Source organism: Thermobia domestica, chromosome 10, assembly GCF_964235325.1.
Source record: "Thermobia domestica chromosome 10, izTheDome1.hap1.1, whole genome shotgun sequence".
Classification (NCBI taxonomy): Eukaryota; Metazoa; Arthropoda; class Insecta; order Zygentoma; family Lepismatidae; genus Thermobia; species Thermobia domestica.
In genome coordinates, this window is record NC_137463.1 from 90466703 (window position 1) to 90483093 (window position 16391).

The 16391-nt window shown below is 33.8% G+C and overlaps 1 protein-coding gene across 1 annotated transcript in view; it reads right to left on the reverse strand.

Moving 5' to 3' along the window:
* Positions 1-16391, reverse strand: part of Asator (tau-tubulin kinase asator) — a 348933-nt gene that overhangs the window by 62266 nt on the left and 270276 nt on the right. The window contains exons 11-13 of the mRNA XM_081728236.1: positions 12317-12526; positions 5342-5454; positions 2149-2358 (exon numbers count right to left, since the gene is read on the reverse strand). Of these exons, the coding sequence (XP_081584362.1) occupies positions 2149-2358; positions 5342-5454; positions 12317-12526 (533 nt within the window). The remainder of the gene's footprint in view (positions 1-2148; positions 2359-5341; positions 5455-12316; positions 12527-16391) is intronic.

The following is a 16391-nucleotide window of genomic DNA, read 5'->3' on the forward strand; positions in this document are numbered from 1 at the left end:
GAGTGCAGTCTGCTTACTATCCCTTACTGGTTCTCGCAATGGACAGAACTTCGTCTCTTTTATTGCAGATTATGTAATAAGCTTAACCATATAAACTCTACTGGAACTTTAATGTATAATGAAAATTAAAGGTAGGTCTAATTTCTGTAACAATCAAGCAACAGTTAATGAGGAAATTGTCAAAATAGGGTGTTACAACAACTATAAGGAGAAATTTCACAAATCCTCTTCATAAAGTGCCTAAGAGGCTGAAAATAACTATCGAAAAGAGATAAGTATGTCTCAAATCTACTGTTAGGAAAACTGTAGTCAACCGGAATTATACCACTACGCACAAGTCATTTGTCACTATTTAAAGGTATATAGTTTGTAAATTTTCTTCCTTTTCGAAAAGGAGAACAACCTACTAAATGTGATTGTATTTGATCTTGATGACCTCAAAGTCCTAAGTTTTAGCTCGAACTAGCGTTGGAAAAAACTGTTGTATTTTAGTTAACAAGATAAAACTAGGCTATTGAGCATAAAATCTCTCTGTCTAGTAAGTAGTAAATGAAACGAAGTTTAGTGAAGATTACTTTTTGTTTGAAGATTCAGTGGAGTAACCAATAATCATTATTGCTATACTTTAGAACAAATAATACTCCTGCAAACATTATCTTTCTTCCCTAATTTGAATGTTAAAATTCAAGCATGTTGCAGTAGCAAGAGTCCTACTTATTGACTACAGAAACAAAACCTATCATTTCAAATACTGTTTGGAACATTAGTCCGTATCATGAGGAGCGGTTTCCTTTTATTTATCTTGGAATCAAGATGTCACATCATGTGATGTATATCTAGAGAATGTTCAAGGATCACAGTTTCATAAGCTGCGTTAAATCAGAAATCTGAGTTATGACACCAGTAAAATATCTTAATGTGAATTTGTCAAGGATCAGCAGCATGGAATGTGTTATGTTCAACATACAATCATATCATAATAAGACTTGAATTAGTAGTTATGGACTGCATTTACGTATATACAGGGTGTTTGAAAACAACACCAACAACGTTTGGGAGGTGATTCCTACACCAAGATAAGACAAAAAGCATAGACCAACTTGAGTGCACAAATGCTTCCTTTCGAAGTTATAGGCCACCGGAAACATAACAAAAAATAAATAAATAAAAAATAAAAAAAATAAAATGAACTTTAAAGATCCATAGCTCTAGAACTATGGAACCTACCATAGTCGGGTGAAGACTTCACTTCACTTAGGAACTAACAGGTGCGCTATCCAAAAATACCTGTGTCAGACTCCTAAGGTACTTACGCAACGATTTTTATAAAGAGAGTTCGGCTACGGGCATATGATTTGAAGTACTCACCAACTACCTCTATAAAATTGTCGCGGAAGTATGACAGGATTGTGAAACTTGGATATTTGGATAAGGCTCACTAGTTTCTAAGTGAAATCTTGACCCGACTACGGTAGGTCCTATATAGTTTTGGAGCTATGGACCTTTAAAGTTCATTTTTTCATGTTTTCGGCAGCCTATAACTTCAAAAGGAAGCATTTGTGCACCCAGGTTAGACTATACTTTGTTTGTCTTATCTTAGTGCCAGGAATCACCTTCCAAACATTGTTGTTGTTGTTGTGAAACATTCTAATATATATATATATATATATATATATATATATATATATATATAGAGAGAGAGAGAGCCTTTCTTGGGAGGAGGGGAGGGGAATGTGTTCCTTCCAATCCTTCCAATGTGAATCCTTCCAATTTTTTATTATTATTGCTTGCTATCCACATACCATCATCTCATTTAGCCTACAGAGCTACAGGACATTAATAAAAGTAAAAACATAAGCAAGCTAAAAGCATGCACTACAATAAGAAGAAAATGATGGGTATGCCACATGCTATTTAATTTAGAGTATAATCAACAATATACTCTGAGGACAATAGACATTCACCCAATATGCTTGAAAGTGGGCTTACTGGGCTTACACTGGGGTCTAGGTGAAGCGAAGATAATACTCAACTTACCCACCGTGTACTGATGAAAGTTGTTTAGATAAAGGCATAGAGAAAAACTATCATTGCCACAAAGAACATTTTTGTAGCAAAACATAGTATGTCATTTGCAAGTGTATTCACCTGTGGAGACTGTCCGTGGCTGTGAGGATCTGATGAGCGTTGTTTCTCCTGTCTGGAGTCTTCACTAATTCTGGAGAGCTCAGGAGGCCGTCTTCTCTCTTGGGGTTCAGCGTGCGACTGACTGTGGGCATGTGCTGACGAATGTAAACCTAACTGCTGAGATCTTTCAGTGGCAGCTAGAGCCATAGAGCCATCAGGAGGTAAACCCGACTGTAATAACAAATAATAAATTTAAAACATACACTCCATTCTATTGGTTTAAAGGAAATAAATTCATTACAAAAAATATACTACTACATTATACAAAATAATATTATGTATACTAGTGTAACATTACTTCAAGTTTAGTACTGAATTCGTATTGTTTGGAAGTCTACCGCAGTTTCACACTGTGAAACAAAACTCACTGTTTCCAACATGCAACTACTTAACAAATGTATCTGAAATTGTTGATAAATATTACGTTCAAAAAAAGAAAAAAGAAACTGCTGGTACACAAAGATTTACAGCCGGTCAGTCTTTTAGTTGAGTGACCTGTGGTCAGTATATCACCCTCACTCAGTTAAGACTGGCTTCCTAAATTAAGCTGGAATAAGAATTTGAGTAGTGTTTTGCCACCATATAATTTTAAGTGCTGACAAGAAATTTCAACCTTAAATAAAATCAATGAATCTGCTATTCTTAGTTCATATAACTGCCTCACAGTGCTGGGTCAACACTAAAGTTCTGCAACATCACCGAGAATGGAATTTAGGACTACGCGCAGCACAGGAATGCGTCTACATAGAGAAAGACAATAAAATATGTTCTTTTTCGGGGTTGATAATGTCTTCGTTTGCATTTCGTAACTGGTCAGATTTTTTTAAAATCAATTACTGAATAACATAATGAATTATATGAAAAGGAGTATGACCGAAGAGACAATCGGCGATGCAGTTAGAAAGCAAATTTCATTTCAGTCAACAGTTACATAATTCCTGATAAAGGCTCATTCAAATATTAGGAGTTTTATTTTTATATATCTTTATCTTTAATAAAAATAATAATTTAACCCTTTTGCTCCCAGTGAGACACAGGTGTCCCACGTACTTTTTGAATGATACGATCCTGGCTTATTTTCACATTAATTTCGTGACCATAGTATATTCCACGAGTTCTTTTATGTTCTTATGTAACGGGAAAGTCCATTACATTACATGCTTGGTTTGTTTTATACCTTGTTCTCAGGGTTGGGAAAAACCATGGTTTTTATTGAAAAAAACCAAAAAACCAGGGTTTTTTTTTGGTTTAAATAATTTACTCTATGTATTTATATTAAATATGGACAGAAATTAGTTTGTTTCGCCTTGGTGTTATTATGAAACAACAAGGTTATGCTGGAAGGGGTCACATAAGCTTAAAGCGGAATCCAAACCGCATCTCGGCTTCATCCAAGAAAAATTGTCCATTTCGGCACGAAACCGGGACTAATTGGTCACAAATGCGATTGCCGACTCATTCACGAAGGACTCCTGATAAAAATACGTTGTACTGATCTTTACATAGGCCTAGTTGTTAATATAATTGTCAAGAGTCATTTCAGGACAAAAAGATAAACAGTTACACAAGTAAAAACATTATACAATTATATATAAATCGGGAAACTCCCGCCTTAGCCATTGAGAAAATCCTGTTATTACTTTAAATGTATTTGTATATAAAATTTTAAGGTCAACGTATCATAATCACTACGCTAAAACTGAGGTATTAAATTACAAATTTGGTATGTAGATATCATTCAATAAAATCAAAACAAAGTCAAATCCAAACTGATGTTGGAAGCTGCGTAGGCAGTTGATAAATTTTGCCAATTTCTATCAATATATATAAGCAACCTTGGTTTCTTTATAAAACAACAGGTATTCAGGCAAGTAGAAATATATATATATTATTTGGTTTCGTTTCGTATGTTTAGGCTTAACATCCTTATGAAATACCAAGGTTATCACAGAGAAGACTTTCGCTTAAAGGGACACCTCGAATCGCTACTTGGTTTACACTTGAAAGATGGGTTGTGGTTCGACCGAGAATTGAACACGGGACCCCTTGATTAAAAGGTGAAAAAGTACATAAACGTAATGCAAATGGTTTCATACGTGGAGACGTCACCATGAAGTTCACACGATTTAAAGCATTTTTCGTTCTTTTTTTGTTTGGTTTAAACCAGCCAAACCTGCTTGTTCTACTTAATTTTATTTTGTTAATCTTAATATTCACGCTTTTATAGTTATTCATATTAAACTTCATTTTCTTTCTACCCATCATTTTAATTATTATTTATGTATGCAGTGTGAATTAGATTCTCGTTTACTGTAAATTTTATATATCGTCAACATATGCATTTATTTTTACAATGATAATAATACGACTGTTTATAGACTAAGATGACCGAATTTCCAAAATTGTTATGTTGGAACTCTATCTATACTCTATCCTCTGTCTAAGAATCAGAAGAAAATACCTGATAACCTTGAAAGAAGATAAATGGATTAATATCGTTTTAAGTTAGATTTTAGATAGTTTTCATTGCAAATACTTCGATAATTTTAACCTGCAGCATGATTATTGGTAACCGATGAATCGACTGAATCAAGGTAAACAAGTAATTGATTAAAAGATAAAAGGTAGTAAGAAGAAATTATGAATGATTACATATACATAATATAATAGATTAAAGGTGTATTTGGGTAATCGACGCTGTGAAGTGTTTCTTGTTTACGACTTGACCTTTACTTGGATTCCATGTCATCCAATCTCTATAGAGTAACTGTTTTGATATTGATCTGTATATTTTCCATAATGATCTATTAATTTAACACTGATAGTAAAGATCGATCTATCAGACATATCTGATAATAAACAAATAGTACTCGTATGATCAAACAGTTGCTGCGCATTCTGCTGTGGGACTGTCAACCTGGAGATCAAATATGACACCTGATACCTTTAATTGTTGCGGATAGATAGCACTAGAGTAGTTTGTTTTTGTTCCGCTATCACTGGGTTACATGAACTTCTCTTTTCTTGCTCGGAAATTTAGAAGAAAAATAATCCGAGCGAAAGGGTTAAATTAATTTTCAGTCATATTTATCAAATGTTAGAATGATTAAAAAAAAAAAAAAAAAAAAGAAGAAGAAGAAAAAAAAAAGAATACCTGAGTTTGGTTGAGCCTATGTTCAGGGCTCTGTAAGTTTTCTCCTTTCCACTCATTATCAGTTTCTTCTGAGTCATCGAACTGGGACTTCCACTGTGATGCTAATGTGAGGCCTGTAACACAGAATTCATATATCAATCGTTTATATAATGAACTAATATAAGTAATAACAAACAACATCAACGGCAGGTTTTAAATTTATTTCTTCATTCTTGTTTAACATATTTCATGAAAAAAGAAAAGAAGGTTTGGTATATTTAGTTAAAAAACTATTACATCCCACTCAATTGAATACTATTTATACAGGTACAATTGCAGGGATTTTTTAAAGTTTTCGATTTAACCAGGAATTATACAGAAATATAAATAGTTACCATTGAACTTTAAAATTGTACTAGTTTTATTAATTCATATATATTTTACGAATATGAAAGAAAAATATCTCTATCGTTATGTTGATCTCAGATTGAGAATAAAAGGCCAGCACTAGACAGCAAGAAGCTCAGATTCGCTCCACATTAATAAAAACTAATACTATCGAAAAAATTATAATTTCCACGAAAGTACAAGATTGAAGTTTAAGGGCAAATTGAGAGTTACGATCAGAGATAATACAATACAAAACATGCATAATTATGATTTCATTATTCATATATTCAAGTGTACATATCTATTATTATTATTATTTCGACATAAGGCATTCTGAATTAGTATCAAAATCCTAATCTTTGACAAGGTTTTAGACGTGTAAGGAACCATACGTATTTTATATGCATGTACATCTCATAGTCTGTATACTTGACCGTTAATTGAAATTAGTTTTGGGGCTGTGGTGCTCAGTGGTAGAGAGTTCACCTCTGGTGCATGGGTTTCTTGGTTCGTTCTCAGCTCTCAAAAAGTGAACTTTGTGATGGACTAAACTGTGTTCCTGGGTTTTCTCGGGGTTCTTCCGTTTCCTCTTATAATCTATTTTGTCATCACTGTCTTCCTTAGTCTCGATGCAAAATCGTGGGACGTTAAACTAATCACTAATTTTTACAAACAAAATGGTAATAGTGAATTCCTACATCTGGGCAAATTGTTCTCATGGGTTACTTCTCTTTCTATCTTTAGTTTTGCGTTTGCAATTCAGTTGTTTTCAATGGACGATTATAAGCGATCTACGCACCTACATTTAGAAAGACAAATGAATAGTAGTACATTGATCATCAATGACGTATTGGGTTATAGAAAATCCCAGTGTTCAAAACTATTCTTACCTGAGAAAGCAGAGAAAAATTCAACAATGTTTAAGCAGCATGGACTTTTTCTCAATAGCAAAATATAAAAGAAGATTCGTTTATGCATTTAAAAAAAATAATAAATACTACTCTTATTTGAAGAGGTAAAGAAAAAAAAGCGGTTTAATCTACTTATTTCATTTATCACAACTCGAGAACCGTATTTTGCTAACATTTTGTCAGCTTATCACAAAAAATTGGGTAGTTTTCTTTACCCTCATTTTCAGCAAACTATACGGGAGGAAAGAGATTATGAAACAATACTACCAGTGCTGTAGTAGTAATATTTATTACTACTGAATATTAAATCCTAAAATAATTCAGGAATGCTATTTTTTCTGATTTTTCCAAAAATGCTACATTTCAAATCTCTAGCGTAAACCCTGATAAAAACTGAGAAATAACTCACACCAACAAACAAATAAATAATAATAATAATACATTTCTTTCTGTTGAAATGTATTAAACTTGAAACACTACACACATTTCAGTCAAAATTATGTTTTCGGCATATAAGAATACAAATAATGAAATGTGTAAATCAGTTTGAACCTTTAAATTTGATTTTAATCACCATAATACGAACCTTCCCCCCTGTGACTGTTCGAAAATGAAAAATATAAATGGTTGATGTATCGTATTTACACAACAACTGTGATACTGTATCTATGCTTTAATGTAAACAAAAGCATATCTTAGAGAAAGTTTTCATTGATGTTGGTTCTTACAATAACTACATCCTAAGACGTAAAGAAAATTTAATTCACGTAATTATTATAAATATGTTGTACATGAACCAACCACTTCCAAAATATTAGATTACGTACCATTACAAAAATAGATAACAAATGTTTACTTCATTTATTTTGACACTTGTTCACATATATGTTGTATCACTTAAATCTTCGAACTTTTTATAACATCTACCACTTTTAGACAACTACTATGTCTATCTCATAATACCTTCTCTGGAAAGGGTATGAGTTACATTAAACCGGAAACGAGTAAAGAAAAAGGGACAGAATTTATTCTTTAATTAAAATTTCTGTATTACAACTCAAGCCCGGAATTAAAGGCGAAATAAAAGCCCGAAAATGGCTGGCAAAATTGCAAAATAAATATCCAAAAATGGCAGGTAAAATGACAAAATAAAATAAACAAGCAATCACGAATTTTGGGGAAAAAAATAGATACTAAAATATGTAAAAGCTATAATAGGCTGTAATTCGTTTACTAATCAAATAAAATGTTTCATTTTGCACTTTGTACTTACCCCTTAAAATTCTGGGAACTTGCGAAACCCGTGAAGGGACATCTAACAATTCATTCGCCATTCTTCAGTAGTAACAATGAAACAATAACTTAAAAACACTATCACATTTTATTCACACGCGGTTACATTCACACACACATTCAAAGCACAAGAAATACTAAACTGAAGTCATTTTACAGTACACTAGCAGTTTATTTTCACTTACGAAAGGTTTTTCATATTTTTGTTCTCTGAAATTATTAACATCTTTTTAAGATTTTCAAAGGAAAGATTTTGTCTCCTATCAGAAAGAATTCGTTTTAGATGTGAAAATGATCTTTTCACATCTACAGATGTCACTGAAGCATATTTGAAACATGTAATTTGGGAAGGATCCATGTCACTGTCAACAGTTGTATCAGCATCACCTTCCATAACACTAGCGATGTCCTTCAATTTTCCCAAATCTGGATTAGCACTTACAACACGATCACACGCCGAATGTACTCGCCTTTGTCACCAGGTACAACACTCAGATCGTTGAGAGTATCATTGAAGATTTTCAGAGAACTAGAGATTTTTTTTTTAAGCTTGGCAATAGAATCTGGTAACTTTGCAAAATGTGTTGCACTGAAGACTAAGTCCTTTTTCAAGGAATTATTCGTAAGCAAACTTTGAGCAGCAACCTTCATTGAAGACGCATCATCCTCATCAAAAGTATCAATGATTCTTTTAATGGGTTCAAAGTTGTTAGCATAATAGAGAACAGCTGTAATCCATGTACCCCATCTCGTTAAGACAGGCTGTGGTGGAAGCGGAAGTTCAGGGGCTAATTCGCCAAACGCACTTGTTCGCGAGGGAGCTTTCAGAAATACCTTTTTCACATCTGACACAAGAAGGTCAACGTCAGGAAAATGAGAACGAAACTTCCTCTGCAATTCTATGTAGCGCGTGTGCCAGACAGGTGACATGCAGCATACGTGGGAATGGAACCTTAAGGGCTTTTGCTGCATTTTTCATGTATGCAGCTCCGTCTGTGACAAAAAGAAGGACCTTATCGTCTTTTACACATTCTGGCCATAAAATACTCAGCGATTTTGTAAAAACCTGTGCAATTGCCGTGCCATTTACTTTTTCCAGAACTCCTGATGCAATCAAAAATATTTGTGTGCCTTCTTCCCCTCCTAAAGTTCCAATTACAACGCTGGCAATGGAACGTTCTAGAATATCGAAAGTTTAATCAATTGAAATCCATATATTTTTGTCAGAAACACTTTTACGAATATCGTCAATAGTTCTGCTGTACATGCTATCAACGTAAGTTTTTCTCAAAGATGATTCACTTGGAACTTTTTGTTTTGTGTATTTCTCGAGAAAGTTTCTAAAGGAAATATTTTCAACTTCCATAAAGGAATGTCTGCGTTAATTAGAGCTTCACACAGATCATTCGCGAAACTGTTAGTACGCGAAGCAGGATTCGTGACTGTTCCAAGATGATTTTGAACCTTTTCACCAGCTGATTGCGTGTTCTTGCAGAGTTGTGTTTTGCAGTGTTTATATGGTGTGTTACAAAATAACGCTTTTCAGCGGAAACCATAGTTTCACATAACTTACAAAACAGTACAGAACCGTCTGTTGAAAACAAAGTACGCCCGAACTCACAAATGTATCCAACTTCTGTTGCCTAGAAAGACCAACTTTCGGAATCTTGAAATACTGAAACGCACATAAATACCAGTTCTGTATCACGCATGCCTAAGATTCACAATAACTGCCCACCTGGCTACTTCTTGAAAGTAAGCATCTTCGTTTGTCATTCCAAGAACCGAACAACGCTTCAAAATTCCAAGAACTGAATACGCACTAGCATCCCCGCCCCTCCACTTGTCACATTCCAACGGGAATAGACCAGTTATTATCAGACACCAAGATCGCTTGGCCAGATAAGTGAGACTCAGATCTGTGGTATGCTGTCATTCACGAGTAAATACAGAGTACTGGAAGAGAAAACATGTGACAATAGCAACGAATTGCTTCTAAAATGTGAAATTGCACTTTTCCTGAAAATACCATGAAAATTGCAATAATGGCACTTATGGCATTTTGCCATTAATTCCGGGCTTTAATTACAACCACACAATCTTTAACTTAGACCCATTTTACAGAAGGTACTTGACGATGAACAAAATAGCTGACAGAAAATATTAAGAATTACAAAAACTCTAAACGAGCATCTAGATATAGTACATCTAATATTATGCCTTATTCCTTCTATTCTTTGTCTATTATAATTTTGAATAGCAAAAATGCATAAGTACGATTGGATATTGAAAGAGTAACAGGGTGTCTACTAGTTTCATTTTCAGAATTCCAGTATATTCAGTGTAACTATCAGCGAAATTCAAGTACCTAATATAATGATTTTTTAAAGTTCTTTAGGAATAATCACACTCTTGATGATTTCAGGTTTGTAATTGTTTTACCATCAAAAGAATATGTTATTTTTAATAAATTTAGTTAGTCTTGATTTTTTAAATACAATGATTTTTAACGTTTTTTACGGGACCTCCCAACTCCCCTCACAGCCTTCCACTCCACCCATTGCTTTAAATGTCTAATTACAAAATGTATACAACTCTTGCTTTGGAAAAATTTACAATCTCAGTGGATACAAAATTGTTTCTAAAACTTTTAAAACAATTACAAAAAAAGTATTGTTGACAAATTACCAGTTTCATGATTTTTCCAGTATGTGGATTAAAATTCCAGTATTTCCAGTATCAAAATTAAATTCCAGTGTAATTCAAGTATTTCCAGTATCAGTAGACACCCTGAGTAAGAGTTTCTTTTGGTAACTTTGGATAGCTACAAGTATGGGATATATAATCATTGCATTGGGAATTGAAAGTGGTGAAAAAACAAATTTCTTTTAATGAATGTGAACAAGTATGTAGTATGGCATAGCTCCAGAGGTAATTCACTAACGTTACTTGTATAAGAGTTTGCTCAGTACAATGAAAAGTACGAAATAAAAAAAGCATTTAAGAGCTCACAGTAAAATTTATAAATTATGGAAGCAAGTAAGGCAAAGGTAAGGATTAATTGCAGATACTTGGTTACGTCCAAGAAAATAATTTTCTCTTTCCTTCTTTTACTTTTTTCCCCTGTAAATTGCATATGTACGATTATCTAATAATAATGTGTCCAATGATTTCTTCCTTTAACATTTGCTATTATTATAGAAGTAATTATACAATGTTATTAGCGTTCAAGAAAAAGACTTGTCCAAAGATGAGACATGTGCCAATTTATAGTTCCTATTGAGCTAAACGAAATGATATAGATAAATGTAAATCCTCATGCGTATTTTCGACAAAATCGAGAAACAGGAATTGTTCGTAAACCTGAAAATTTGTGCTACACGATAACCAGGCCAACTATTAAGAGAAGATTATATTGAACTATCCCTGATCAAGCTTTTTATTATGACACTAGCAAGACGGTAGTATACTATATGGTTAATGATATAGAGCCCAAACTCTTAAGGTTTAATTTCTGTTTAAGGTTAGGATTTAGATTTCTGAGCTTTCGGCATCTAAGGCCATTTAGCCCGTCATGATTTGAGGGATGACGTCCCTCGGCGAGCACAATCCGGGGAAAGGGAAGGACGAAAGGATTAGGGAAGGAAGTGGCCTGGGACCTGTAAGTTAGGTACCATACCGGCATTTACCTGGTGTGAATGAGGAAAACTAAGGAAAATCTCATTTAGGGTGGCTGGCCTGAAAAAGCGTGTTATACTTTTTTGACCGAGTGACCCCACCGGGAATCAATCCCGGGACCGCTCGCACCGAAGGCGAGAGCGTTAGCGATTAAGTTTTGTTTAACTGCAATAGTGTCCACAGATATCACATCGAGATAAACGAATTTTTAGGACGTTAAAAAGCATGCCGTTCATTGTCAGTTTGATTCATCTGATAGTTTTTATTCTGCTTGAATAGAAGTGACACGTATACTACTTGTATACTCAGCTATCTCTACAAAATATCCTTCAGTTTAACGTCCCACAATTATGCCCTTTAGGCTAAGGGAGATTATGATTAAGGGAAGCGAATGATTATGAAAGAATTGGTGGAATGCGAATGTGGGAAGAAACGAAAGTGCCCCGAGAAAACCTATAGACACTATTATGTCCATCATAAACTTATTTAGTCGCGATTCGAACCAGGGAACCCACGCACCAGAGGTAAGCGCTCTACCACTGAGCCATTGAGCTCCCCTCAGCTATCTCTAGTAAACATTTTTCAACGAATAAACACGTTGTGATGAAATGTGTCACTTTCATTTTATTGAAATTGATATATATTCGAAAACGGACATAGCATATTGTCTGCAAATGAACATTACAGTGATAATAAATGAAACAAAAAGACACAATCTACTTACCGCCTCCTCCTCTCGTCACCTGCTGTAACGCTGAAACATTGTCATCGTCAATCATCGCGAATTGTGTTATTGACTGATCCTTGTGGTACTTTGTGCGACTTGCTGAGTGGAATCGTCTCACTCGATGTTCCTTGCGCTCCTTCAGAGGTTCCCTTTCCACTCGCTCCACAGGAGACGTTCCCACAGTCTGAGATCCTGCATCACCACGACCTGGCAAACCAGTATATACCATAACTATTCCCAGCAATAACTAACTTATAAGCTAGCACTCGTGGTTAAGTTAGTAACAATAACTGAATTTACACTATTTACAAGTTAAAAAAAAAAAAAAAAAAAAATTGTTACCTTTGATGCTGAACTTAAACACAAAACAATTAACCAGAACTGTTTCATTGATTTTAGTTTACCATAATGTTTTATATATTTTTACTCCGCAACTTCAACAGTGTTATGTTTTTTGTGTATTCTATCATTATCTGCAAAAGAATCATAGCGTAACAAAACGAAAATCTATATATGAATTTCTTGTTAAAGAAGTTTTTAATGTAATTTTTGGAATTAACCTTTGAGACCGAGATGTTTATTCACTAGTCAGGAATTGAAACCCTGAGTTCTTAGGCATATTTTAAATCATTTAAGGAACAAATGTAATGACTACGAGTAAAAACATGTATATTCTGAAAGTAAGTTTTTCAGGGATATCCTAACAAATAAGAAATAAATCTGAATATCAATAACTTCAGTGTGACTTTACGCCACCCGGGTCTACCTTGAGCTTGGGTTTCAATGTGTCAATTGAATCTTAAACTTGGAATTGCAACACGACTTTTCACAATTAAAGAAAGATTCCTGAAGCTGGAAATCTAACAATATCGAAGATTTTTCTGTCTAGGAACCCTGTTATGTAAGTGAAAAGATAAAGACACACCTTGTACGCGAAACGTTACACAGACAGTGTGAGGTTAAGGTCCATATTTCCTTGATTACGGTACACACACAATAATGTAGTCTGTTCACGCTTCGGCCGACCAAGAAATACATCCCATTCTCATTGGAGATCAAATTCAGGTGGATCGGCTGGTAGGTTCGCCTTACCGACTATGTCATCTCTTTATTTTTTATTTATTAATTTTTTTCACTTTACTTCCTACGAAATGATCTGCCAGTAAATTTCTGTCTTGGATTCGACTAATGCTCCAAGTCTGACTGATAACAATGCATTTTCAATTACTTATGTTAAGTATCATTTATCTAAGACGATTCTTTTAATATATATATTTTTTAAATAGTTTATTATTATGATTTCTGTATAGTAAAAAATAAGTATAATAATTCAACTTATTAATTAGGAAATTATAAATGATGTTGAGACTGATGTTTTGAAAATATCAGGAGTCCTGGGTTCAATTGCCAATAGGAGCTCACATGGTTCGGATTCCACATTAAGCTGAAGGTCCATGTCTCATATGGTCTCGATGCTGGTACGGACGCTAAACTTGAAACCAACCACCAAAAAACCTTTGGAGTCTTAACTGTAGCACTGAGAAATTTTTCTTATCTAATTGGTATCGCTTTTGCTTTACTTTTTAGGTAACAAAGAGATTATAAAAATAGGACCTCCTCTTTAAGCGAGATCCGAACCACCCCGAGATTCGAACAGAGATCGAAACAGTATCTTGCTTTCAAGAATCCTACATTACACGAGCATGCCACACATCCCAGTTTTGATATCTTAATTAGATGTACCTTGAAACCGAAAGCATATACAGCATTTTAAATTTAGTTACTTTTTATGTTCAGTCGGATATATAAATAATATGATTAAAATATCACTTTATTGACTGACAGATATTAGTTAATTATGAGTTCGTGTTTGTCATATTAACAAAATACAAATTTAGGAATTACTTTTTAAAATAACTTTTAGTTGCGAAACAACTTAATTTCACAGACTGTTCACTTCTGTTTGTGGTATTCACGATCAACAGTAATTAACAATTTTAGTTCTTATAACAACATGAAAAGTAAGTGTAAATCTAAACACAATGAACGGTGCATACGTGATTACTTATTATACATTAGATTTATGTTTATATTTTAAACGAAAACTAGAAATACGTTAATAATGAAAAATATTTGTGATAATAATCCAAAATGTGATGGTGAAAACGTGAAGTAAAGCACACTTTGATGTGTATAACGTGTGAACATTGCATAATGAAACACAAAAAAGGTGTAAGAGCTAAATTACTCTTTTATTCAGTGTTTACAAGTAAAGCAAAATATTTAACAAAGCACACCAATATTGATCATTATTATTAATCGTAAATCAGTATGTACAAAGAATATCTTCTCCATTATGTGAATTTCGCTCGTGATCTCTAATTGGAAAATTTATTCACAGCTGGCTGGAGAATATTTGAGCATTCCATGCTTTTGTATTTAATTTGCAAGACACTAAATGACATACATACAATAACAATTCGAATTTCCTACTTATTGACATGAAATATAATCGATTTTATTAATAACTTACTTAATCTACAGTGATACAGGGCTTATCACCGTAGAAACAAAACTTCCTCAAAACAGGGAATCATAAGTTTTTAGTGCGAAGTTACACTGATACTACAAGAGACGGCTAACGGTAATACTGCTCATTAAGAAGTTAAAGATAATAAATGGTAATTATTAGTATAACAGTTGGTAAATATGTTCCGATTATAGAAGTTCTGTAAGAGATGACTTGATACGTCGGTAATTTCATGTAGTGTGAGTAATGTGTAGATCTGGTGTGATCAGTTGTTGATTGTTAAAATACGTAGAATAATGATAAATAGTTAATGCTTAAAGACGTGAAAAATGAAATCTATATGAAATAAAAAATAAATAAAAGTTGATTTAGTCTGTAAGATAAACTAATAAGATTAAGACTATTTGATCATGTGTAAGTAACAGCATTTTTGGAGCCTTTAGATATTGTCTCCTGACATGGTGGTACACTACTCCTTTAGGAAAGTTTCTACTTCTTTACTATATGCTTTTACGATTATTTCTAAGAATTCAGCAAGAAGCTTCGCGTATAGCCTGTAAATCCATATGGAAGGCTATAGTGCATGACATGAAAAACCTGACTAGCACTGAATTATGCTCAAATTTTAGAATTCCAGCAGTAAAAATACTACAATTATAGAGAGAGAGATTCAACAACTGATAATACAAAGGAGGTGGAAGCAACCGAGGAATGCTACGAGAGGTACTGTGCAGACTATTTTGATGTTAAGATCAGAAACAGATTCTGAAAAGTGTCAAGATTGCTTGGCTTCCACGTGTGAAAAAACTAGTGTCTACGAAGAAATCGCCAATGTTTCGCTTGTTGTCTTGTTAAGCATTATATGTTTGATTCTTAATTAAGTCAAAAGAATTCCACTCCAAAGGTGGAATCAGATGTATTAGGTATAAACCTAAACAGCCAGAATAAGCTAGCCAGTGAAATATAACCGCACGAGCCGCACAATAGACATATTTCGGTGCAGCAGAAACGTGATGTGAACATCAGCGATTACAAAGTGGCAGATGCAGGTGGTACAGTTCTCTTTCTGCGAAGTTAAAGCTTGCCTACTTATAGTAACATTTAGAATTGTTTTTAAGAACCCAACACACGTCTTCTGCCAAGTCAATTCACTGTTATAATACAGTTCGCTTAGACTCAATTTTATACAATCCTACTATTCTCGGCCTATCCCTTCGGTTATTCAAATAGAACTAACTTCAAGCACGATACTTTATTACGTCTGCATATTTTGATTTTCATATTTTGGTATACAGTAACAAATTTTTCGCCTATTTTCGAACACCAGAGAAATTAGTAACATATTTACTTTGGAATTCTTGTTTAAAAACATCTATACAATGAAAATTGCATTGAACTATCAATATTGGTGTGCATTCAACATTTAAATTATATCTTTATCAATCACAAGCTGCTGTGCCCTGCAAGCGACAGTTGAGTATAAAATATGTAATTCACATGCTGCATCTGAACTATGAATAGGTACTTACTCCTGTTACTATC